Source organism: Tachyglossus aculeatus, chromosome 1 (assembly GCF_015852505.1).
Source record: "Tachyglossus aculeatus isolate mTacAcu1 chromosome 1, mTacAcu1.pri, whole genome shotgun sequence".
NCBI lineage: Eukaryota > Metazoa > Chordata > Mammalia > Monotremata > Tachyglossidae > Tachyglossus > Tachyglossus aculeatus.
Genome location: NC_052066.1, coordinates 30,939,560 through 30,966,039, shown reverse-complemented (window position 1 = coordinate 30,966,039; position 26,480 = coordinate 30,939,560). Strand labels below are relative to the sequence as shown.

Sequence of the window (26,480 nt, the reverse complement as noted above, 5' to 3'; positions counted from 1 at the left end):
ACTTGGAAAAGAGTGCAGTGCTTGGTACATAATAATAATAATAATATTAGTAATAACCGGCCCACATCATCCCCCAGGCCTGGAATGCCCTCCCTCTGCCCATCCGCCAATCTAGCTCTCTTCCTCCCTTCAAGGCCCTACTGAGAGCTCACCTCCTCCAGGAGGCCTTCCCAGACTGAGCCCCTTCCTTCCTCTCCCCCTTGTCCCCCCTCCATCCCTCCATCTTACCTCCTTCCCTTCTGCACAGCACCTGTATATATGCATATACATTTGTACATATTTATTACTCTATTTATTTATCTTACTTGTACATATCTATTCTATTTATTTTATTTCGTTAGTATGTTTGGTTTTGTTCTCTGTCTCCCCCTTCTAGACTGTGAGCCCGCTGTTGGGTAGGGACTGTCTCTATGTGTTGCCGACTTGTACTTCCCAAGCGCTTAGTACAGTGCTCTGCACACAGTAAGTGCTCAATAAATACAATTGATTGATTGATTGATGGCATTTGTTAAGTGCTTACTATGTGCAAAACACTGTTCTAAGCCCTGGGGTGATCAGGTTGAGCCACGGGGGGCTCACAGTCTTCATCCCCATTTTACAGATGAGGTAACTGAGGCACAGAGAAGTTAAGTGACTTGCCCAAAGTCACACAGCTGACAATTGGCAGAGCCGGGGTTTGAACCCAGGACCTCTGACTCCAAAGCCCGCACTCTTTCCACTGAGCCATACTGCTTCTCATAGTAAGCTCATAGTAAGTGCTTAACAAATGCCATCATTATTATTATTATCAAACACATTCCCTGCCCACAGTGAGCTCACGGTCTAGATGGGGAGACAGACAGTAATATAAATAAATAGATAAATACCTAAATAAATAAATTACAGATATAGACATATGTGCTGTGGGGAAGGGAGGGAGGGTGAATGAAGGAGCAAGTATGAGCAGCGTAAAAGGGAGTGGGAGAAGAGGAATGGAGGGGTCAGTCAGGGAAAGCTTCCTGGAGGAGATGTGCCTTCTATAAGGCTTTGAAGTTGGGGGGAGCAATTATTTAAAAATTAATAATAATAATATTAACAATAATTCTGTCATGTGGTAAGTGCTTAATATGTGCCAAACACTATACTATTCGTGCATTCTTTCCATCGCATTTATTGAGCGCTTACTGTGTGCAGAGCACTGTGCTAAGCACTTGGGAGAGTAAAATATAACAATAAACAGACACATTCCCTGCCCACCATGAGATTACAAAATCATTATACTGGACACAGTCCCTATTCCACTTGGGGCTCACAGTCTAAAGGGGAAGGAGAACAGGTATTAAGTCTTCTAGACTGTGAACCCACTGTTGGGTAGGGACCGTCTCTATATGTTGCCAACTTGTACTTCCCAAGCGCTTAGTACAGTGCTCTGCACACAGTGAGCACTCAATAAATGCGATTGAATGAATGAATGAATGAATCCTCATTTTACAAATGAGGAAACAGAGGCACGGAGAAGTGAAATTGCCCAAGGTCACACAGCCGACAAGCAGCAGAGTAGTAGAGAAACAGCGTGGCCTAGCTGATAGAGCACAGGGCTGAAATCAATCAATCAATCAATCGTATTTATTGAGCGCTTACTGTGTGCCGAGCACTGTACTAAGCGCTTGGGAAGTACAAGTTGGCAACATATAGAGACAGTCCCTACCCAACAGTGGGCTCACAGTCTAGAAGGGGGAGACAGAACAAAACCAAACGTATTAATAAAATAAAATAAATAGAATAGTCAGAAGGACCTGGGTTCTAGTCCCGACTCTGCCACTTGTGCTTAACAAATAACATCATCATCATCCTGGGTGACCTTGGACAAGTCACTTCACTTCTCTGTGTCCAAGTTCCTTCATCTGTAAAATGGGGGTTAAGACTGTGAGCCTCATGAGGTATAAGGACTGTGTCCAACCTGATTATCTTGTATCTACCCCAGAGCTTAGAATAGTGCCTGGCACAGAGTAAGAGTTTAACAAATCCCATAAAAAAAAAAAGACAGGATTCCACTAGGCTATGCTGCTTCTGGGATTCTAGAGCTGCATTTTCTAGCCTGGAATGTGTGGACAGCAGGAGGTCCAAACAGTGCCCCCTTCTCCCCACTTTAGCCCTCCCCCTGTAGAGAAGCAGCGTGGCTCAGTGGAAAGAGCCCAGGCTTTGGAGTCAGAGGTCATGGGTTCGAACCCCGGCTCCACCACGTATCAGCTGTGTGACTTTGGGCAAGTCACTTCACTTCTCTGAGTCTCAGTTCCCTCATCTGGAAAATGGGGTTTAAGTCTGTGAGCCCCACGTGGGACAACTTGATTACCTTGTATCTACCCAAGTGCTTAGAACAGTGCTTTGCACATAGTAAGTGCTTCATAAATGCCATCATTATTATTATTATTAGATCGGATGCCCCAACTGCCCCCAGCCCCCAGGCTGCAGGCCTGAGGAAAACATAACCTATGATTCCAATTGTGATGGCCATCCCCAGCATCACTTTGCCTGTGCGAAACAGCAACCAATCAATTGTACTTATTGAACACTTGCTGTGTGCAGAGCAGACTGAGCCCCTTTTTTCCCAGACTGAGCCCCCATTTTTCTCTCCCCTTCCCCCCGCCCTACCCATAGCACCTGTATATATGTTTGTACAGATTTATTACTCTATTTATTTCACTTGTACATATTTACTATTCTATTTATTTTGTCAATGATGCGCATCTAGCTTTACCTCTATTTATTCTGATGACTTGACACTTGACCACATGTTTCGTTTTGTTGTCTGTCTCCCCCTTGTAGACTGTGAGCCCGTTGTTGGGTAGGGACCATCTCTATATGTTGCCAACTTGTACATCCCAAGAGCTTAGTACAGTGCTCTGCACACAGTAAGCGCTCAATAAATACGACTGAATGAATAAATGAATGAATGAATAAGTGCTTGGGAGAGCACAATATAACAATATAAGAGACACATTCCCTGCCCATGGCGAGCTTATGGTCTAGAGGGGGTGATAGACATTGATATAAATAAATTATGGATTTGTATGTAAGTGCTGTGGGACTGGGAGAGGGGATGAATAAAGGCAGCAAGTTGGGGTGGCGCAGAAGGGAGTGGGAGAAGAGGAAAGGAGGGCTTAATCAGGGATGGCTTCTCGGAGGAGATGGGCCTTCAATAAAGCTTTGAAGAGGGGAGAAAGTGATTGTCTGTGGGATATGAAGAGGGAGGGCATTACAGGAAAGAGGCCGTCTTCTAGACTGTGAGCCCACTGTTGGGTAGGGACCGTCTCTATATATTGCCAACTTGTATTTCCCAAATGCTTAGTTCAGTGCTCTGCACACAGTAAGTGCTCAATAAATACGATTGAATGAGTGAATGATGTGGGTGGTGAGATAGACAAGATTTAGGTATAGTGAGTAGGTTGGCACCAGAGAAGCAAAGTGGGTTGGCTGGGTTGTAGGTGAGTAGTGAGGTGAGGTAAGAGGGGCAAGGTGATTGACTGCTTTAATCAAAGGAGTTTAAAGGAGTTTCTGTTTGATGCAGAGGTGAGTGGGCAACTAATAGAGGGTCTTGAGGGTCTGAGCTTTTCTGTAGAAGAATGACCAGGCAGCAGGGTGAAACATGGACTAGAGCGGGAAGAGACAGGAGGCAGGGAGGTCAGCAAAGAGGCTGAGGACAGGAATCAAGGACAGACAGGATAAGTGCTTGGGGCTTCCAGCCCCACCACAGCTTCCCACCCCTAAATCCGGGAGACCGCTACTCACTTAAGGAAATATCCTGGATGTCTGCCCTGGTGGGAGTGGGTTCGAAGTTCACGGTGCTCCTAGCCCTTCTACGGGTCGTGCACACTTTGCGCTCGAAGGCTTCCACAATGGCTGTCACCAGCCTCTCGTTCAGGAAGGAGATGTTACTGGTGGGGACGTACCGGAACTCGGACGTCACGTTCCAGTGATGGATCAGGACGTTCCCCACATGGATGGAGTGGTTGGCACTGGTGGGATTCAAGGGGGTGGGAGAGGAGGCAGCCGTCAGAGGGATGCGGGTGGAAAGGAAAGGGGGTGGAAGGGAAAGGGGTTGGAAGGGTTGGGGCTTCAGGTTTCCACAGGAAGGAGCCAGTGCCAAAGCTGCCTGAAGCTTCACTTACTAATTCATCACTAAACTGTTCCTGTCAAAAGTTTTCACCTCCAGAGAATTCAAGACACAAGCAACCTGGGTTGGCAGAAAAGAGAGAGGCAGGGGAATGGATTAGATGCCATAGTAATGACAACAGCAACGACAATAATAACAATAATGAAGATGATAATAATAATGATATCTGCTAAGTGCTTGCTATGTGTCAAGCACTTAGAGAAGCAGCGTGGCTCAGTGGAAAGACCCCAGGCTATGGAGTCGGAGGTCATGGGTTCAAATCCTGGCTTCGCCAATTGTCAGCTGTGTGCCTTTGGGCAAGTCACTTAGCTTCTCTGTGCCTCAGTTACCTCATCTGTAAAATGGGGATTAAGACTTTGAGCCCCACCATAGGCCAACCTGATCACCTTGTAACCTCCCCAGAGCTTAGACCAATGCTTTGCACATAGTAAGCGCTTAATAAATGCCATTATTATTCTCCCCCTTCTAGACTGTGAGCCCGTTGTTGGGTAGGGACCATCTCTATATGTTGCCAACTTGGACTTCCCAAGCGCTTAGTACAGTGCTCTGTACACAGTAAGCGCTCAATAAATAAGAATGAATGAGTGAATGAATGAATTGAAAGCACTGTTCTAAACGCTGGGACAGATACAAGTTTGTCAGGTCGGACACAGTCCCTAACCCACATGGGGCCCACAGCCTAAGAGGCAGTACTGAATCGGTAATTTATTTACTTATCTTAGTGTCTGTCTCCCTTCTAGACTGCAAGCTTGCTGTGAGCAAGGAATGCACCTGTTTATTGTTATATTGTACTCTCCCAAATGCTCAGTATAGTGCTCTGCACACGGTAAGTGCTTAATAAATACAATTGACTGTCTGATTTACAGATGAGGAAACTGAGGCTCAGAGAAGTTACTTGTTTACAGCAGGCACAGTACACAACAAAGTGGAAGAGACACCTCACCCTGGGCTTCAAGGCTGTCCATCCCCTCGCCCCCTCCCACCTCACCTCCCTTCTCTCCTTCTCCAGCCCAGCCCGCACCGTCCGCTCCTCTGCCGCTAATCTCCTCACTGTGCCTCGCTCTCGCCTGTCCCGCGGTCGACCCCCGGCCCACATCATTCCCCTGGCCTGGAATGCCCTCCCTCCGCACATCCGCCAAGCTAGCTCTCTTCCTCCCTTCAAGGCCCTACTAAGAGCTCACCTCCTCCAGGAGGCCTTCCCAGACTGAGCCCCCTCCTTCCTCTCCCCCTCCTGCCCCTCTCCACCCCCCCCCGTCTTACCTCCTTCCCTTCCCCACAGCATCTCTCTCTCTCTATATATGTTTGTACGTATTTGTTACTCTATTTATTTTACTTGTACATATCTATTCTATTTTATTTTGTTAATATGTTTTGTTTTGTTCTCTGTCTCCCCCTTCTAGACTGTGAGCTGTTGGGTAGGGACCGTCTCTACCTGTTGCCAATTTGTACTTCCCAAGCACTTAGTACAGTGCTCTGAACACAGTAAGCACTCAATAAATACGATTGATTGATTGACTGATTAATTGAGTAGAACCGACTCCCAGCCCTGTGCTCTTTCCCCTAGGCCATTCTGCTCCTTCCCAGCAACACTGAGTTTGATGGGTTAAACACGCTCATTTTGACTTGGGAATTAGAGCAAGTATCATCTACCATTATATGCAATGTTCATCATCATCATCATCATCATCATCAATTGCATTTATTGAGCACTTACTGTGTGCAGAGCACTGTACTAAGCGCTTGGGAAGTACAAGTTGGCAACATATAGAGACAGTCCCTACCCAACAGTGGGCTCACAGTCTAAAAGGGGGAGAGAAGGGTGGAACGTCCCTTCTAGGTGAGCTCTGTGCTTACACTGCACTTCTGCCCAAAGATTTCCAAGCCTCTTATAGTTGTTACTGTGGTATTTGTTAAGCGCTTACTTTGTGCCAAACACTGCACTAAGCACTGGAGCAGATACAAGATAATCAGGAGGCTGAACAAGTATTGAATCCCCACTTTTCAGATGAGGGAACTGAAGCACAGAGAAATTAAGTGACTTGCCCATGGTCGCATAGCAGACAAAGGGCGGAGTGGAGTGGAGCAGAGATTAGAACTCAGGTCCTGCAACTCCCAGGCCCATGCTCTTTCCACTAGGCCACGCGGCTTATTCATTCGAAAGTACTGAATGCATTCATTCATTCATTCAGTCGTATTTATTGAGCGCTTACTGTGTGCAGAGCACTGTACCAAGCGCTTGGGAAGTACAAGATGGCAACATATACAGACGGTCCCTACCCAACAGCGGGCTCACAGTCTAGAAGGGGGAGACAGACAACAAAACAAAACATATTAACAAAATAAAATAAATAGAATAAATATGTACAAGTTGAGTGGTTACAGTGCACAGAGCTCCTGTCCTCGGTGTCTGAGGGAGTTCGATAGGGCAGTTCAATCAATCAGTTAATCAATGGCATTTATTGAGTGCTTACTATGTGCAGAGCACTGTACTAAGCACTTGGGAGAGTACAATACAATAGAATTAGCCGAAGAAGGTGTGATCCCAGTCCACAAAGGGCTTGCAATCTTATCAGGTATTCCCCACCCATCTCATTAGAAATGTTAGAGAAACTGCATGGCTGGAGGAGAACACAGGCCTGAGAGGCAGAAGGACCTGAGTTCTAATCCTGACTCTGCCACGTGTGTGCTGTGTGACCTTGGACAAGTCACTTCATTTCTCTGTGCCTCAGTTACCTCATCTGTAAAATAGGGGTTAAGACTGTGAGCCCCATGTGGGACAAGGATTGTGCTCAACCCAATTTGCTTGTATCCGCCCCTTTCCTTAGAAGAGTGCCTAGCACACAGTAAGCACTTAACCAATACCACAATTATTATTAATGTTAGAAAGCCCAAGAGGGTAAAGTAGATTCAAGACTGATAGCTCCAATACTATTATGGTATATGGAATTTGCTTTACTATGTGTCACAGACTATTCTAAGCTCTGGGGTCGATATACTCATTATGAGGAGGGAATGTGTCTGCTAATTCTGTTGTACACTCCCAAGTGCTTAGTACAGTACTCTTCACATAAGTGCTCATTAAATACCACTGATTGATTGATTGGCTGATGCCAGTTTATGTACCCCAGTACTTAGATTATGAGCCCCATGTGGGACCTGATTTTCTTATATCTACCCCTGTGCTTAGTACAGTGCTTGGTATATAGTAAGCATTCAACAAATATCCCAATTATTAAGTTTACCACGCTGGCCACGGTCAGTCCTTGTCTCACATGGAGCTCCCAGTCTAAGCAGGGGGGAGACCAGGTATACAGTCCCCATTTTACAGAAACTGAGGCACAGAGAAGTGAAGGGACTAAGAGCCTGGACCCCCAGAACGCTGACCGAGGCATTGACGTCCTCCGGGCTGGCTCTTTCTTTTTCGCTGAGCAGGAGCTGGACGATTCTCCGGGGAAGCTCTGGAGAGGCAAAAAGGGAGTGAGTGAACTTTATGGGGATTGTTACGAAGACTTTGGATCTGCCCAAGCAACTCCCATGGGGCTCATCGCACCATTTTCCAAGGGGCCAGGATCGTTTGTCCCATTCTGTGGGCAATCAGAGAGGGTGGGGACTTCCCCAAAGCATGGGAAGTCATTGCCCGATCGAGTTTCCTGGATTTCGGGCCAGCGCTTGCCCAGTGTGCCACTCTACTTTCATTCATTCATTCATTCAATCGTATTTATTGAGCACTTACTGTGTGCAGAGCACCGTACTAAGAGCTTGGGAAGTACAAGTTGGCAACATATAGAGACGGTCCCTACCCAACAACGGGCTCACAGTCTAGAAGGGGCTCGTACCCGGGTTACTCAGTGGACTGGGGAGCGGGACGTACCTCTCACAACTGTCGGTGAGAAAGATTTACCAGCCACACGGCAGCGGGCATCGATGAAAGGTGGGGGGCAGGTGCAGGTGGGCTTGCAGGTGGTGTTGGGAGAGATGTGGCAAGTGCCGCCGTTGCCACAGTAATCTGCGGGGCAGGGCATAGACTCACAGCCTGCAGGAGGAACAGATAGGATGTCAGTTGTGCCAATATTAGGAAGGAGGAAGTGAAGTCCAAGCCGTTGGCCATGTTTTAATAATAGTTATTAATAATAATAATAATGGTCTTAAGCATTTACTATGTGCAAAGCACTGTTCTAAGCGCTGGGGAGGTTACAAAGTGATCAGGTTGTCCCATGGGGGGGCTCACAGTCAATCCCCATTTTACAGATGAGGGAACTGAGGTACAGAGAAGTTAAGTGACTTGCTCAAAGTCACACAGCTGACAATTGCCAGAGTTGGGATTTGAACCCATGACCTCTGACTCCAAAGCCCATGTTCTTTCCACTGAGCCATGCTGTTTTGTCTTTTGCTTTGGGTTATTCAGGTCACTTCTCCCCTCCTTGAGAGTGGTTAAGTGAAGGGGATCCCCAAACCACCCACTGAATATATTCCCATCTCTTCAGAATAATAATAATAATAATTTTGGTATTTGTTAAGCACTTACTATGTGCCAAGCACTGTTCTAAGCTCTGGAGGAGATACAAGGTAATCAGGTTGTCCCACATGGGGCTCACAGTCTTAATCCCCATCTTACAGATGAGGTAACTGAGGCCCAGAGAAGTTAAGTAACTTGCCCAAAGTCACCCAGCTGATAAGTGGCGGAGCTGGGATTAGAACCCATGACCTCTGACTCCCAAGCCCGGGCTCTTTCCACTGAGCCACGCTGCTAATTCCCATCCACCATTCACCGTGCCTGCCCGGCTTCCAATTCCCTCCCAGTCATCCCCCAGCCCCAGGCCTCACCTGCACAGTGGATCCCATCTCCGATGAAATTCCCAGGGCAGAGCCCACATTTTTTCCCAGGCAGGCAGGTGACATTGGGGAAGCAGGTCTCACAGACGTCAAAGGAGAATTCACAGAAACGACCCAAGAAGTCCAGCTCACAATTGCAGGCTGCCACCTGGAAAGCAAGATCCAGTTTCCGAGGCCGGAAACAGCCCCAACGGGTGTTTCAATCAATCAATCAATCAATCAATCAATCACATTTACTGAGTGTTTATTCTGTGCAGAGCACGGTACCAAGTGCTTGGGAGAGTACATTAGGGTTAGTAGACACGAATCCTTCCCTCCAGGAGTTTATAGTGTGGCGGAGGAGACAGGTACTAGAATGAATAACAAGAGGAAGAAGGAAGAGTTTGAAGATATGCACGTAAGTGCCGTGAGGGAGTGGGAATTAGTATCCAAGTGGTTAAGTCACAAGGAAGTGCTGAAGAGGCAGCTGAGGAAAGACAAGATGGAGAGTTGAGAAATAAATCAATCAGTCAATGATATGTTGCCAACTTGTACTTCCCAAGCGCTTAGTACAGTGCTCTGCACACAGTAAGCGCTCAATAAATATGATTGAATGAATGAATGAATGAACTAAACATTTAGAAGACTGCACTAAGCACTTGGGAGAGTACAGAGGAGTGGAAACAGTGTGGCCTAGAGGAAAGAGCCCAGGCCTAGGAGTCAAAAAAGGACCTGGCTCCCAATCCCTGCTCCACCACTTGCCTGCTGTTTCCTCGGGCAAGTCACTTAACTTCTCTGTGCCTCAATTTCCTCATCTGTAAATTACCAATTCTTCCTGCTACTTAGACTGTGAGCCTGGTGAGGGACGGGGACTATGTCCAACCTGACTTGTTGGAGAAGCAGCGTGGCTCAGTGGAAAGAGCAAGGGCTTGGGAGTCAGAGGACGTGGGTTCTAATCCCAGCTCCGCAACTTGTCAGCTGTGTGACTTTGGGCAAGTCACTTCACTTCTCTGGGCCTCAGTTCCCTCATCTGTAAAATGGGGATTAAGACTGTGAGCCCCACATGGGACAACCTCGATTACCTTGTATCCCCTCCCAGCACTTAGAACAGTGCTTGGCACATAGTAAGTGCTTCACAAATACCATTTATTATTATTATTATTATATTTTTATATTGTTCTCTCCCAAGCGCATAGTACACTGCTCTGCCAACAGCAAGTGCTCAATAAATACAGTTGACTGACTGACTAACTTGAACCTACTCCAGGGCTCAGAACAGTTAGTGCTTAACACATAGTAAGCACTTAACATAAACTATTATAGTAATAATACTACTTATTATTACCATAACAATAATAATAATAATTCCCCCTTCTAGACTGTGAGCCCGTTGTTGGGTAGGAACCGTCTCTAGATGTTGCCGACTTGTACTTCCCAAGCGCTTAGTACAGTGCTCTGCACACAGTAAGCGCTCAATAAATACGATTGAATGAATGACTGAATGAATAATAATAATAATTATGGCATTTATTAAGCGCTTACTATGTGCCAGGCACTGTACTAAGTGCTGAGGTGGATACAAGCAAATTGGGTTGGACACAGTCCCTGTCCCACACGGGGTTCACAGTCTCAATCCCCATTTTACAGTTGAGGTTACCGAGGCACAGAGAAGTCGAGTGACTTGCCCAAGATCACACAGCATACAAGTGGTAGATCCAGAATTAGAACCCATGACCTTCTGACTCTGAGACCCAAGCTCTATCCACTAAGCCATGCTGTACGGGATGAGAGAGTTGTTAGACATGTTCCCTGCCCACAAGGAGCTTACAGCCTAGAAGATTGATGGGCTTTCAGAAGGGCTTTGAATGGGGAGAGCGGTGGTCTCCTAGACTGTGAAGGAGGAAGGCATTTCCCCTTAATAATAATAATAATAATAATAATGACATTTGTTAAGCGCTTACTATGCACAAAGCACTGTTCTAACTGCTGGGGAGGGGAAACAAGGTAATGAGGTTGTCCCATGTGGGGCTCACAGTCTTCACCCCCATTTCACAGATGAGGGAACTGAGGCTCAGAGAAGTTAAGTGACTTACCCAAGGCCACACAGCAGACATGTGGCAGAGCCAGGATTCGAACCTATGCTCTCTGGCTCCAAAGCCCGGGCTCTTTTCACTGAGTCACGCTGCTTCTGCCAACAGCCTACTCTTGCTACCCAACAACCCAGCCCGCTGTTGGGTAGGGACTGTCTCTATGTGTTGCCGACTTGTACTTCCCAAGCGCTTAGTACAGTGCTCTGCACACAGTAAGCGCTCAATAAATACGATTGACTGATTGATTGATTGAAGTAGGAGGGAGGCACTCACAGAGAGGGAGGAGTTGTTCACTTTGGTGGTCCGGTTGTAGACACACTGACTTTCACTGGAACAGTTGCAGACCACAAAGGTAGGCGAGAGCGTGGAGGATAAGCCGTTGACATCCGTTGCTCTGATGGTCAACGTGAATGGGTCCAGGGAACGCGGGGTCCAGGCCAGCGTCCCATTGCCTGCCCAGAGAGAGAGACAAGGGCTTTAGGAGTTGGGGTGGATGTGTCTCTCTCCATCTCTCCAGCCGGCTGACTCTCCTCCTGATTCATGGGTTTTCCACACCACCTGGGAATTTTGCTCCCCGCTCCTCACCCATGCCAACGCCCCCATTGCTTTGCCTCTTCAGGAAATGCCGTCAACAAGCCCAGATTTCTTGAGGTGACCTAACCCTCCCTGCCTGGCATCCTGCCATTTCAAAGGCCTGACTTGTCGGGGGAAAGGGGGATCTTATGCTGATTAGAGAAGCTGCATGGCTCAGTGGAAAGAGCCTGGGCTTTGGAGTCAGAGGTCGTGGGTTCAAATCCCGGCTCTGCCAATTGTCAGCTGTGTGACTTTGGGCAAGTCACTTAACTTCTCTGTGCTTCAGTTATCTCATCTGTAAAAGGGGGGTGAAGACTGTGAGCCCCCCGTGGGACAACCTGATCACCTTGTAACCTCCCAGCACTTAGAACAGTGTTTTGCACATAGTAAGCGCTTAATAAATGCCATTATTATTATTATTATTATCTGCCATCCACTAACCCACAGGGCTTTCGAACTCAAGGTCCAAGGTAAGTAGGTCCTTTCAGGATTTCCCCAGGGATTGAGTGGACAAGATCCAGCACTATGTACCCTCTTTCTACCCCTTTTTGCCCCTGATCTTCCAGCTCCTTGTCCCTCCCCGCTCTCCTCCGGCTCTTCCCCTCCGGCACCTCCCACCATCTCGGCACCATCCTTGGTCTGATGGATACCGAAATGCAGGGAGAGTTGCCTCCAGAGTTGAGCCCCCCGAAATCGGCCCTGCCAGAGGAGGAGTACCGGTGATATTGAAGTCGGCAGACTCAGGATCAGTTTCCAGGGTGAAGTGAACTCCAGAGTGGTAGGAACTGTAAGTTACAATCTCAGTCTTCTGCATGAAGGCATGGATATCAATCTGTCCAGTCAAAGACGGAGGGAATTGGTCTGGAACACAGATCAGAAACTCAAGACGTGAGACCCTGCTCCAGCCATTTCCTGTCTTCCTTCCCCACGACCCACCCTGGTTCACAGGGAGACCGTGTTTTGGTATTATCACAAGCCAGGCCCCTCCTGGGGTGGTTCTGCCCTCAGTCTTCAGGGCTGGGGGGGATCCATCAATCAGAGGAAGGCAGCGGGAACAGCAGGTTCAGCTTAGGGAGGGGGGCAGTCTTCAGTTTCATCTGGAAATCCAGTTTCATCCTCAAAAATCTCCAGTGGCTACCAATCAATCTGCGCATCAGGCAGAAACTCCTCACCCTGGGCTTCAAGGCTGTCCATCACCTCGCCCCCTCCTACCTCACCTCCCTCTCTCCTTCTACTGCCCAGCCCGCAACCTCCGCTCCTCCACTGCTAATCTCCTCACTGTACCTCGTTCTCGCCTGTCCTGCCGTCGACCCCCAGCCCACGTCATCCCCCGGGCCTGGAATGCCCTCCCTCTGCCCCTCCGCCAAGCTAGCTCTCTTCCTCCCTTCAAGGCCCTGCTGAGAGCTCACCTCCTCCAGGAGGCCTTCCCAGACTGAGCCCCTTCCTTCCTCTCCCCCTCGTCCCCCTCTCCATCCCCCCATCTTACCTCCTTCCCTTCCCCACAGCACCTGTATATATGTATATATGGTTGTACATATTTATTACTCTATTTATTTATTTATTTATTTATTTTACTTGTACATTTCTATCCTATTTAATTTATTTTGTTGGTATGTTTGGTTCTGTTCTCTGTCTCCCCCTTTTAGACTGTGAGCCCACTGTTGGGTAGGGACTGTCTCTATGTGTTGCCAATTTGTACTTCCCAAGCGCTTAGTACAGTACTCTGCACATAGTAAGCGCTCAATAAATACGATTGATTGATTGATTGATTGATTGATCTGGACCACAAACCATCCCGTGGGCCACTTACTGAGACTCGTATTCATCTTCGAGAAGTTGTCCCGGATTTTTTTGGTGATCAGGCCAAAGCTTATGCTCCTCGTGGCCAGGGCATCATAGGTACACTCCTGGCTGTTGTTACACAGCTTTGTTGCTTCCTCATAGAAAGTCAGGTTCTGATGTTTCAGATCAGTTAGGAAGACGGGGGTGAAGTTGCCAGGCTGCCTTCCTGGCTTGTTGGTAAAGAGGCTGTCCGTGCTGAGGAACCCTGCAAAACAGCAGGCCCCCGGTGATGGTGGGGAGTTGGAGGGAATGGACGGTCAGTTTTCTGGACTTCTTTTTCTGCAGGGCTCACATCCCTGCCCTAATTTGTGTGCATGAGGGAAGCTCCCCTCTCCACCCTGCCCCACCACCCAAGGCAGAGGAACCAGAGCAGGAGAAAAAGTGCGGTCTAGTGGAAAGAGCATGGGCTTGGGAATCAGAGGACCTGAGTTCTAATCCTGGCTCCCCCCACTTGCCTTCTGTGTGACCTTGGGCAAGTCAATTAACTTTTCCGTGCCTCAGTTTCTTGAACTGTAATATGGGGATTCAGTTGCTGTTCTCCCTTCTACATAGATGGTGAGCCCCATATGAGATGGAGATCGTGTCTGACTAACTTGTATCTACCCAAAGTGTTTAGAATAGAGTTTTCCTAAGCAGTCAAAAAATAACACAATGATTAATAATTACTATGAAGGGCAGAATTGATGTTGGCAGGGGAAAATGCCACCACATCAGCCCACTCCTAAGAGAGAACCCCAGGAGGACTATAAGTGGGTTGCAGTTAGCCACTCTGGGCTGGACATCTACCCTGGGTGGGTCATGGAAAGGCAGAACACCCACCTTCTCCGGGTTGGAGGAGAGCATGGGCCCTGTCTATATGATGACCATGATTCACACACAGATGACCCTGTGTGTCTGCTGGGACCACAAGTCCCAGGACCCCACGGGAAACTTGAGTCTCCCCACTCTCTCTGGAAGTGATTTTGGGCTCAACTGTGTTTGGGATCATACATTCCAGGGCTATAGACTTTTCACAGCACCCCAGGTAGGAGACTTGTCTCATACGGGATCAGACCACAGATCAGGATCAGGAGGATCAGGTCTAGCGGGCCAAGGACTCGGGAAGGGGGGATTCAGACTCACAAGACATTCCATAATGGAAAATGCTCTCCTCAGAGCTGTTGATGGGAATGGAGGAGCCGTTGGGCATTTTGAAGTCATCAGTCGGATTCCAGTTCCAGACCCCTGGGGGAAAGGGAACAGAAGAGGCATAGCTGATTAGCGAGGTCTAGCTTTGTCTCATACCCCTGGTTTCTCTTTAGGCCCTTCTCCGGGGTGCCTTAGTCCCCAGCACAGCTAGAATATCAGAAGAACACTGCCCTCTCAAAAGTCACCAATGACCTCCTGCCTGCCAAATCCAACAGCTCATACTCTATCCTAATCCTCCTCGACCTCTCAGCTGCCTTCGACACTGTGGACCACCCACTTCTCCTCAACACGCTATCCGACCTTGGCTTCACAGACTCCGTCCTCTCCAGGTTCTCCTCTTATCTCTCCGGTCGTTCATTCTCAGTCTCTTTTGCAGGCTCCTCCTCCCCCTCCCATCCTCTTACTGTGGGGGTTCTCAACAGTTCAGTGCTTGGTCCCCTTCTGTTCTCGATCTACACTCACTCCCTTGGTGACCTCATTCGCTCCCACGGCTTCAAATATCATCTCTACGCTGATGACACCCAGATCTATATCTCTGCCCCTGCTCTCTCCCCCTCTCTCCAGGCTCGCATCTCCTCCTGCCTTCAGGACACCTCCATCTGGATGTCTGCCCACCACCTAAAACTCAACATGTCCAAGACTGAACTCCTTGTCTTTCCTCCCAAACCTTGCCCTCTCCCTGACTTTCCCATCTCTGTTGACGGCACTACCAACCTTCCCGACTCACAAGCCCGCAACCTTGGTGTCATCCTCGACTCCGCTCTCTCGTTCACCCCCCACATCCAAGCCATCACCAAAACCTGCCGGTCTCAGCTCCGCAACATTGCCAAGATCCGCCCTTTCCTCTCCATCCAAACTGCTACCCTGCTCGTTCAAGCACTCATCCTATCCCGTCTGGACTACTGTATCAGCCTTCTCTCTGATCTCCCATCCTCCTGTCTCTCCCCACTTCAATCCATACTTCATGCTGCTGCCCGGATTGTCTTTGTCCAGAAACGCTCTGGGCATATTACTGGCCTCCTCAAAAATCTCCAGTGGCTACCAATCAATCTGCGCATCAGGCAGAAACTCCTCACCCTGGGCTTCAAGGCTCTCCTATCACCTCACCCCCTCCTACCTCACCTCCCTTCTGTCCTTCTCCAGCCCAGCCCGCACCCTCCGCTCCTCTGCCGCTAATCTCCTTACCGTGCCTGGTTCTCGCCTGTCCCGCCATCGACCCCTGGCCCACGTCATCCCCCGGGCCTGGGATGCCCTCTCTCTCCCCATCCACCAAGCTAGCTCTCTTCCTCCCTTCAAGACCCTACTGAGAGCTCACCTCCTCCAGGAGGCCTTCCCAGACTGAGCCCCTTCCTTCCTCTCCCCCTCGTCCCCCTCTCCATCCCCCTCATCGTACCTCCTTCCCTTCCCCACAGCACCTGTATATATGTATATATGTTTGTACATATTTATTACTCTATTTATTTTACTTGTACATATCTATTCATTTTATTTTGTTAGTATGTTTGGTTTTGTTCTCTGTCTCCCCCTTTTAGACTGTGAGCCCACTGTTGGGTAGGGACTGTCTCTATAAGTTGCCAACTTGTACTTCCCAAGCGCTTAGTACAGTGCTCTGCACACAGTAAGCGCTCAATAAATGCTATTGATGATGATGATGAACACTATAAAAAGGGAGGCATACTAGACTTAGGAGCAGTGGAAGGTGGATTTTCCTTCCCCATAAGGCCTTAACCCAAAACTGATTTTAATATAAGCTGTAAGCTTACAACTGTAAGCTCATTGTAAGCAGGGAACATGTCTACTAAACACGGTTGTGTTGGACTCACCCAAGCGTTCTGCACACAGTAAGCGCTCAGTAAATGCCATTGATTGATGAATGATGGATTATTTGTAGAGGATGGCTTGGAAGTGATCCTGCCTGAAGCCAGAGTTTCAATCAATCAATCAGTGGTGTTTACAGAGTACTTAATGTGTGCAGAGCACTGTACTAAGTGCCTGGAAGTGTACAATACTACAGAGTAGGTAGGTAGTAACCCTCCCTAACTCACATCCATCTAAGAATGCATCCATCCTCACTTCTTCCCCGGGAGGGAAGAGAGGGGGAGGGAACAGGCAACTGAGAAGTTAAACTGAATCTCTTAGTTACTCTGTTATAGCCATATCCATTTCCCCCTCTCCATCCTCTTCCTATCTGGATTTTCTTTTAATGTCTGCCAACCCTCTTAGGTGCAAGCTTCTTGAGGGTATGAATCATGTTTATTAATTCTCTTGTACTCTTCCCAACATTTAGTACAGTGAACTGGGCACAGTAGTGTTCAATAAAAGTTATGGATTGATTGATTGAACTTTCCTGACACCTAATCCTGTTCAGGGGGAAAATGAACTACATTTACCAAACTAAGGAGACAGTGAGTCCTCATGGAAAGAAAACTCCAGCTTTACCACTGAGAGAGCCTGACCTCTCTTTGTCTTAGTTATTTCATCTTTAGAATGGGAGTAAGCTCACAGTGGGCAGGGAATGTTTCTGCTAATTCTGCTGTATTGTACTTTCCCAAGTGCTTAGTAGAGTGCTCTGCACTTAGAAAGCATTCAATAAATTCCATTGATTGATAAAATACCTAATCTCTTTCCCACTTAGATTACGAGCTCCATGTGAGCCTGGGTTTGTGTCTGATCTGAGTAGCTTGTATCTTCTCCCAGCACTTATCACAGTGCTTTGGCATGCAGCAAAGAACTGTTCTTTCTACTGGAAGAAGACACCATTAATGGTGAAATTCAACTAAGAGTGCATGTGTGGCTAAAAAGGCTAACATGAGGCCAAAAGGCCTTACAGTGTGTACAAAAAGACTGTCCTTTATTGTGTCACCAAGCAGGATGTTTGCTGTGCCTGGTGCTAGTTTTTGTTGTGGATTCCTTGTTTCTTGATCCTTACAGAGATTTTGCTCAAAAAGAGATGCTTCTTTCATGGTAAGCTTGTTGCGGGTAGGGAGTGTGTCTGTTTATTGTTGTACCATACTCTCCTAAGATCTTAGAACAGTGCTCTCCACACAGTAAGCGTTCAATAAATACAATTGAATGAATGGATGAATGAATGGTTGCAGACTGCCATGCTGGTCTGCCCTTGGCAGTTGCCTTCCAGTTTTCTGGTGAGGTTCAGCATTGTTTGAGGCTTTGTTATATTGTGCCCTGAAAATGTTTGCTCTGTCCTCCTTGCTTTCAGTTTCCAAATTTTAGCTCAACATACAACTCGTTTGTGTATCCTGCTTTTGTTCATCTTCCTCACACAGGTAAACGTAGCTTCAGTGCTAGGAGATTAGTTAGTCCAGAACTTCATTTTTCATTATTTTTTCTTGGTATTTGATGTTGAGTTTACCCTGTAAATGACGTTGATGGAACTGCTCAGGGTGTCGGATTTGGAGTTTTGTGTGGTCCAGATCTCATAGCTGTAGACAAGTTTGGATAACACAGCTATGGACTCATTTGCAACCTCCTTAGCCCTCATTTCTATCTCTGCTTTATTTATTAATTTTTGACCTCTCTTGTAAATATTTTGTTTGTCTCTCCCATTAGAGTATAAGCTCTTTGTGGACAGGAAATGTGTCACTTCATTATCTCGTACTTAATCATAATAATAATGGCATTTGCTAAGTGCTTACTATATGCCAAGCACTGTTCTAAGCACTGGGGGAGATACAAGGTAGTCAGATTGTCCCACATGGGGCTCACAGTCTTAATCCCCATTTTATAGATGAGGGATCTGAGGCACAGAGAAGTCAAGTGACTTGCCCCAAGTCACACAGCTAACAAGTGACAGAGTCAGAATTAGAACCCACGACCTCTGACTCCCAAGCCTGGGCTCTTTCCACTGAGCCACGCTGCTTCAGTCACTTCTCAATCACCTAGTATGAGGCACCTCACCAAGTGGGTGCTCAATAAGTGCTGCTACTACCAGTTCTCCTGCTATGACCCTCAATTTGGTCTCAAACCTAGTACTTAACTGCTGCTTCAATCTGGTGACAGACTCCCAAAAGATGTTCTGGTCTTCTTGATTCAGCTTACTGCTTCCTTGTCTATCACTGTCATTGGATAGTTTGTTGCCTAGGTAACGGATGGCCCAACATTCATTCATTCAATTGTATTTATTGAGCGCTTACTGTGTGCAGAGCACTGTACTAAGTGCTTGGAAAGTACAATTCAGCAATAAAGATGCCATAGACAAATAGTTTCAGAACTTAGAACAGTGCTCAGTGCTTAGAACAGTTCTTGGCACCCAGTAAGCACTTAATAAATACCATAATTATTTTTAGGGCAGCCCAATTTTCTGGTTAATTTCCAGAGTGACACCCAGTAAGTCCTTAACAAATTAATCAATTAATGAGAAGCATCATGGCCTAGTCAATAGAGCATGGGCCTGGGAATCAGAGGACCTGGGTTCTAATCCCAGCTCCACCACTTTTTTATGGTATTTGTTCAATGCCTACTGTGTGCCAGACACTGTACTAAGTGCTGGGGTAGATACAAGCTAATCAGGTTGGACTCAGTCCCTGCCCACGTGGGGCTCACAGTCTCAATCCCCATTTTACGCATGAGGTAACTGAGGCACGGAGAAGTGAAGTGAGTTGCCCAAGGTCACACAGCAGAAAAGTGGTGGAGTCAGAATTAGAACGCAGGTCCTTCTGACTCTCAGGCTCGTGTTCTTTCCACTAAGCCGTGTTGCTTCTCACTTGTCTGTTGTGTGACCTTGGGCAAGTCACTTCACTTCTCTGTGCCTCAGTTATCTCATCTGTACTTTGAGTCCCAGGCAGGACATGGATTGTGTCCAACCTCATATCATGTATCTACCCCAGCACTTGGTACAGTGCCTGGCACTTAGTAAGTGCTTAACAAATACCATAAAAAAAATAGTGGTAAGGCATGATACCTAGGCTATGGGCTCAGGAGAAAGAAATGGCAGAGAAGTTCCTGGCAAATTTGCTCTAATGATCATACTTATGAGCATGCCTGCATATCTTTGCCTTTACTTCCTGCATATCTCTGCCTTCATCCGTCAAAATGCATATGCGGTCCATGTGATCATCATCATCAATCGTATTTATTGAGCGCCTACTATGTGCAGAGCACTGTACCAAGCGCTTGGGAAGTACAAATTGGCAACATATAGAGACAGTCCCTACCCAACAGTGGGCTCACAGTCTAAAAGGGGGAGACAGAGAACAAAACCAAACATACCAACAGAATAAAATAAATAGAATAGCTATGTACAAATAAAATAAATAAATAAATAAATAGAGTAATAAATATGTACAAACATATATACATATATACAGGTATATACATATATACAGGTAAGCTAAGCTAAGTACAGTTCCTCAAAGGCCTCAGGGATGACTATATTCTCTCTGTTAGGGAGAAGATAATTTCTTTTTCTACAGCTCTTTCTTGCTTCTTGCTGATAGTGTCTGTGCTGGGTCTGTGGCACCAGTTTCTCTCCAGAGCCCTGTAGGACATGAAATTCTTGCTCCTTACCTAAAAGGCCCTGGGTTTTGTTGAAGTACTCTTCTGGAAGGTTGGCGAAGGCATACAGGATGTTGAAGCTTGCCGACACGGTGACGGATACAGCCCCATCGAAGGTGGCCGAGATGGTGTCATTGCGAAACAGCTGGACTCCAGAGATGTTATGTACACCCTCCTCTATGCCTGGAAAGCAGGGAGACGCAGCAAGTCAAAGTCAAGGTGAAAACACAGGGAGAATTAAATTCAGAACAAGTGCGAGCCTGAGAACTAGAAACAGGTCTGGACAGACGTCAGTCGCAAGCCTGCCACAGGGAGTCCAGGAAAATAATATCCTGGGGTATTTGTCCTCATAATGACCCAGGGAAAGCTTGAGACATTCTGGTGTCCCTGTGCAGGAGGCAGTTGAAGCACGAGGCAAGAAAGAGGAGTCAGAAAGAGAAAAGGGATGGCCTGAACGTGTTCCCACTCTGAGGTTTCGCTTCGTGTTTCTGGAGCCTGAGGCTCACGACGGCCCTGATCCTACCTTCAGAGTAGTTGAAGTTGACCGTCTGATTGTTGAGCAGAACCTGGATCGTATCATTAGGCTGCAGCAACCACTGGACCTGAAAGGAAAGTGGGACCGTCAGGCCCGAAAGGAAGGTGGGGTCATGTAATCTGTGTTACAGGGTGGGAGAGACCCAGAGGGGCAGAGACCAGCCACATACACAGCAAGACAGCTTAACAAATACCAAAATTATCGAGAAGCAGCAGGGAGGAGTGGATAGAGCAAGGGCCTGTGATTCAGAAGGTCATGGATTCTAATCCCGACACCGCCACGTGTCTGCTGTGTGACCTTGGGCAAGTCACTTCACTTCTCTGTGCCTCAGTTACCTCATCTGCAAAATGGGGATGGAGACTGTGAGCGCCACGTGGAACTGGGACGGCGTCCAACCTGATTACCTTGTAGCTACCCCAGTGCTTAGAACAGTGCTTGGCACATAGTAAGCACTTAACAAATACCACAGTTATTAATATTGTCAGGGGCTGATTGAGGATTTGTACCCAGAGGCTCTGTCACTCACACACATGCTCCACCCCACTATACCCTCTTTCTTTCTTCCTTCCTTCCTTCCTTTCTTCCTTCCTTCCTTCCTTCCTTTCTTTCTTTTCTTTCTTTCTTTCTTTCTTTCTTTCTTTCTTTCTTTCTTTCTTTCTTTCTTTCTTTCTTTCTTTCTTTCATCCTTTCTTCCTTTCTTCCTTCCTTCCTTTCTTTCTTTCTTTCTTTCTTTCTTTCTTTCTTTCTTTCTTTCTTCCTTTCTTCCTTTCTTCCTTTCTTCCTTTCTTCCTTTCTTCCTTCCTCCCTTCCTCCCTTCCTCCTTTCTTTCTTTCTTTCTTTCTTTCTTTCTTTCTTTCTTTCTTTCTTTCTTTCTTTCTTTTTTCTCCCTCTCTTCTCTCTCTCCCCTCTTTCTCCCCCCTCTTCCCTTTTGGGCACTCCTTTGTGACCTCTCGCAGGTTTTGGGCTGGAGCATAATGGAGAGGAGAGGAAAGCTTCCCCCTGGCACTGAGGGGAAGGGTGAGGGGTCGCTCCTTTCATTCATTCAATCATATTTATTGAGCGCTAACTGTGTACAGAGCTCTGTACCAAGCACTTGGGAAGTACAAGTTGGCAACATATAGAGACGGTCCCTACCCAACAGCGGGCTCACAGTCTAGAGGGGTAGACAGACAACAAAACAAAACATATTAACAAAATAAAATAAATAGAATAAAAATGTACAAATAAAATAAATAGAGTAGTAAATATGTACAAACATATATACAGGTGCTGTGGGGAGGGGAAGGAGGTAAGGCAGGGGGGATGGGGAGGGGGAAAAGGGGAGAGGAAGGAGGGGGCTCAGTGTGGGAAGGCCTCCTGGAGGAGGTGAGCTCTCAGTAGGGCTTTGAAAGGAGGAATAGAGCTAGCTTGGCGGATGTGCGGAGGGAGGGCATTCCAGGCCAGAAGGAGGACGTGGGCCGGGGGTCAACGGTGGGACGGGTGAGAACGAGGCACGGTGAGGAGATTAGCAGCAGAGGAGTGGAGGGTGCGGGCTGGGCTGGAGAAGGAGAGAAGGGAGGTGAGGTAGGAGGGGGCGAGGTGATGGACGGCCTGGAAGCCCAAGGTGAGGAGTTTTTGCCTGATGCGTAGGTTGATTGGTAGCCACTGGAGGTTTTTGAGGAGGGGAGTAACATGCCCAGAGCGTTTCTGCACAAAGATGATCCGGGCAGTGGCGGCCCTGGCTCCGTGCCTCACTCACCGTGATGATGCCAGTGCCACTGGAGTTATACTGGGCAGCAAATGCCATAAAGTTGGTGGCAGGGGCAGTGCCCGTCTGTGTCGTGCGTCCTTGCAATAAGAAGGAAGAGTTGGCGCTCTTGGCCTTCACCAGCAGGAAGTCGCCCAGGCCATTGAAGGTGTATGTGGCGCCATCCAGGGTGGTGATGTGGGGATCCCCAAACATCCACGCTGCAAGAGAATAAGGAGGTCATATTGGCCCGGTGGCTATGATTCTCTGCCCCTCTGACTACCCACATTCCACACTGAGCCCCCTCCTTCCTCTCCCCCCCCTCCCCCTCTCCATCCCCCCGCCTTACCTCCTTCCCCTCCCCACAGCACCTGCATATATGTATATATGTTTGTATGGATTTATTACACTATTTATTTATTTTATTTGTACATATTTATTTATTTTGTTTTGTTTTGTTCTCTGTCTCCCCCTTCTAGACTGTGAGCCCGCTGTTGGGTAGGGACTATCTCTATATGTTGCCAACTTGTACTTCCCAAGCGCTTAGTACAGTGCTCTGCACACAGTAAGTGCTCAATAAATACGATTGAATGAATGAATGAATGAATGAACTAGCAAAGGCCCAAAGCTTCCTGATGCTGGAGGGGGAAAAATTATTCAGGGACTCCTGAAACCATGCCTTCCTGACTGACCATCTGAGTTTAACCACTCCCTTTTTCGCTTTGTCTGGGCTCGTTCCCTCCATACCTCTGGCCAACAAGAAACTAGCCCTTTCCCTGGGCCTCTGGACCCTCCCCTGGCAGCTTCTGTTCTGTTCCCAGCTCCACCCCAATCCTGATTTCCACTCGAGGATGTTGCTGGGTAATTTGTCTTTTGGCCCTACCATCTGCCCAAAAAGCACCATACTCACCTGTCCGAGGTGGCCTGTATCCAGCACAGGTGACAGGTGGCCATCTCTGCCTGTACAGCTGACAGAAGTAGGGGTTATCGTTCCAAAGGCAGCACCAGTTTTGAGCCTCCATCTCCCAATCTGGAGGAGAGTTCAGAGAAGCAGCGCATTTAGGGATGGCTTGGGAGTTAGATACAGTCAATCAATCAATCAATCAATCAATCAATTGTATTTATTCAGTGCTTACTGTGTGCAGAGCACTGTACTAAGCGCTTGGGAAGTACAAGTTGGCAACATATAGAGACAGTCCCTACCCAACAGTGGGCTCACAGTCCTAAGGCAAAGGGTTGCAAAGTCAAGGGCCAGTTCTGCTCAGCCAGACTGTGTGTTTTTCCCATGTTCTTTCACTGCCCAGTTCTGGCCCCGAGGCCTCACGAGAGTCCTTGACACTCAACTTCAACAGACGCTCATTTCTGAGGTCCCACTTGTACATGTCAGATAGCTGATCCCGCCTTCACACTTTGCTAGGCTTCAAGCAGAGCTCAAATCAGCTCATGCCCTGGTCAATGGGGTGGGAAGAGGGAGAGGAAAGAGGTTTCCCAGGGCAGAGTAATCAAAGCCTTCTGGGCTCAGTTCCCACTGAGGTTTCCTGGGAATCTCCATCCCCAAAGAGAACCTCTGCTGCCTACCTCTCTGAAAGGGCATTGGCTTCAGGGAGGGAAGATTTGGGGTCAGATAGGGTGGAAACAAGCTAATTCAGTCAGGAGGAAGGAGGTTCTGGGGCATCTAAGGCACCCTTTGTGATAGAGACAGTCTAAATCTGACAGACAGGCAGCTAGGCAGATGCCCTGGTTCTCCTCTGCTGGGCTATTCCAGCTTGGCCTAGTGGCCTAGTGGATAGAACAAGCCTAGGAGTCGGAAGCACTTGAGTTTTATTCCCAGCTCCACCACTTGTCTGCTGTGGGCTCTGGGGCGAGTCACTTTATTTCTCTGTGCCAGAGTTACCTTGTCTGTAAAATGGGGATTAAGACTGTGAACCCCATGTGGGACATGTACTGTGTATCACCTAATGACCTTGCGTCTACCCCTGGACTTCGTTCAGTGATCGCCACGTAGTAGTCGCTTAACAAGTACCATTAAAAAAAAGTTTCTTGGGAACCTCTCAGAGTTGGGTCTAACCCCGCCTCCCAAAAGCCTCCACAGCTTCAGGACAAGGTTCTTCTGAGTCAGCCCTCCCCGATTCACCCTGCTGCAAGCTAAGACAAGGGGATGGGGATGATTTCAGGTCTGTTTTGCAGAGTTTGGGCATGTGGATGCCCAAATTCCCACATAATTGGCTGAAGGTGGTATAAGGAGTAGGAGGCAGTGTCAGAGTGGGAGATTAGGTTCATTCAATCATTCATTCAATCATATTTATCAAGTGCTTACTGTGCAAAAAACACAGTACTAAGCACTTGAGAGAGTACAAGAGAACAATAATCAGACACATTCCCTGCCCACAACAAGCTTACCATCTAGAGGATAAGCATTAGTGTCTAGAGTTTGGGGAAAAGTCTCCTGTGCCTGTAGCTCGTTCTTAAGCCAGGCCACCCGGGGACAGACTCACCTTCCTTCCATGAGTGCCAAATCCTCTGCCCGTTCAGAAGTGCCCCCCAGGGATCATAACTACAGCAGACACCACCTTGCCATGATGAGAACCTGCACAGTTGCCTCCTGCGGCCGGCCCTCCAACCTGCAATGAACCCCGGCTCAGTCAGTGGTCCCCCGGCTACCCACCCATGCCCTCTTCCCCTCAGGGGGTGGGGAGATGGATGGGGTAGAGGAAGAGGAAGATTCCAGCAGGTTTCCATACTTTGGGACTTTACCTCCCCAAAGGATGGCAGAGAGAGGGAGCGCGAGTGAACTGTGGAGTGGAAACAGAGGAGCAGGAAGTTCGGGGAGAGGGTGGAGGAGTTGGGGGGAAAAGCAGATAGAATGGAGAGGTGGGAGGGAAGGGGTTACCTGCTCTGGACCACGAGAAGCGCCGGTCCCACTGCGCCTGCCCCAAGGTGCAGGGGCAAGACAGCTGGTCCTGGGCCCGATTGTACCAAGCAGGATTCTCCTCCAGCCACTGTAGACATTTGAGCCGGTAGTTGGTCCTTACCTCCTTCTGTAACTGGTACACCCGCAGTCCCCGGAGTCCTGCGGGGGAAACCGCCACAGGGCCCTTTGTCAGGACAGGACCTAGGGCCCCAGCAGGCCCTGCATTTCCTTCAAGAGTTAACCTGTACTTTAAGAACGTGACTGTTGGAGACTGCACCCTCTCCCTCCCCTCCAAGTCCTCCAAATGTGTCCTGGGTTTCCTTGACTTGCACTCCCGGGTCATGGTTGTGCCCTCTCCCTCGTTCATTTATTCATTCAATCGTATTTATTGAGTGCTTACTGTGTGCAGAGCACTGTACTAAGCGCTTGGGAAGTACAAGTGGGCAGCATATAGAGATGGTCCCTACCCAACAATGGGCTCACAGTCTAGAAGGGGGAGACAAACAATAAAACAAAACATGTGGACAGGTGTCAAGTCATCAGAACAGATAGAATTAAAGCTAAATGTGCATCATTAACAAAATAAATAGAATAGTAAATATGTACAAGTAAAATAGAGTAATAAATCTGTACAAACATATATACAGGTGCTATGGGGAGGGGAAGGAGGTAGGGTGGGGGGGATGGGGAGGAGGAGCGCTTAGTACAGTGCTCTGCACACAGTAAGCGCTCAATAAATATGATTGACTGATTGATTGATTGATTGATTGAAAAAGGGGGATCATTCTGGGAAGACCTCTTGGAGGAGGTGAGCTCTCAGTAGGGCTTTGAAAGGAGGAAGAGAGCTAGCTTGGCGGATGTGTGGAGGGAGGGCATTCCAGGCCAGGGGGAGGATGTGGGCTGTGGGTCGATGGGGGGACAGGCGAGAAGGAGAAGGAGAAGGAGTAAAGGGAGGTGAGGTAGGAGGGGGTGAGGTGATGGAGAACCTTGAAGCCGAGGGTGAGGAGTTTTTGCTTGATGCGCTGGTTGACAGGCAACCACTGGAGATTTTTGAGGAGGGGAGTAACATGCCCAGAATGTTTCTGCACAAAGATAATCTGGGCAGCAGCATGAAGTACAGACTGAAGTGGGACCTCCCC

The 26,480-nt window shown here is 47.9% G+C and overlaps 1 protein-coding gene across 1 annotated transcript in view; it reads right to left on the bottom strand.

Annotated features, from left to right (window-relative positions):
- The window catches only part of MUC4 (mucin 4, cell surface associated), a 58,091-nt gene that overhangs the window by 15,836 nt on the left and 15,775 nt on the right, over positions 1-26,480 (bottom strand). The window contains exons 9-23 of the mRNA XM_038752295.1: positions 25,321-25,500; positions 24,926-25,051; positions 23,341-23,460; positions 22,443-22,651; positions 20,693-20,771; positions 20,182-20,352; positions 14,593-14,694; positions 13,439-13,675; positions 12,346-12,489; positions 11,329-11,507; positions 8,978-9,134; positions 8,025-8,186; positions 7,538-7,611; positions 4,149-4,213; positions 3,765-3,995 (exon numbers count right to left, since the gene is read on the bottom strand). Of these exons, the coding sequence (XP_038608223.1) occupies positions 3,765-3,995; positions 4,149-4,213; positions 7,538-7,611; positions 8,025-8,186; positions 8,978-9,134; positions 11,329-11,507; positions 12,346-12,489; positions 13,439-13,675; positions 14,593-14,694; positions 20,182-20,352; positions 20,693-20,771; positions 22,443-22,651; positions 23,341-23,460; positions 24,926-25,051; positions 25,321-25,500 (2,236 nt within the window). The remainder of the gene's footprint in view (positions 1-3,764; positions 3,996-4,148; positions 4,214-7,537; positions 7,612-8,024; positions 8,187-8,977; positions 9,135-11,328; positions 11,508-12,345; positions 12,490-13,438; positions 13,676-14,592; positions 14,695-20,181; positions 20,353-20,692; positions 20,772-22,442; positions 22,652-23,340; positions 23,461-24,925; positions 25,052-25,320; positions 25,501-26,480) is intronic.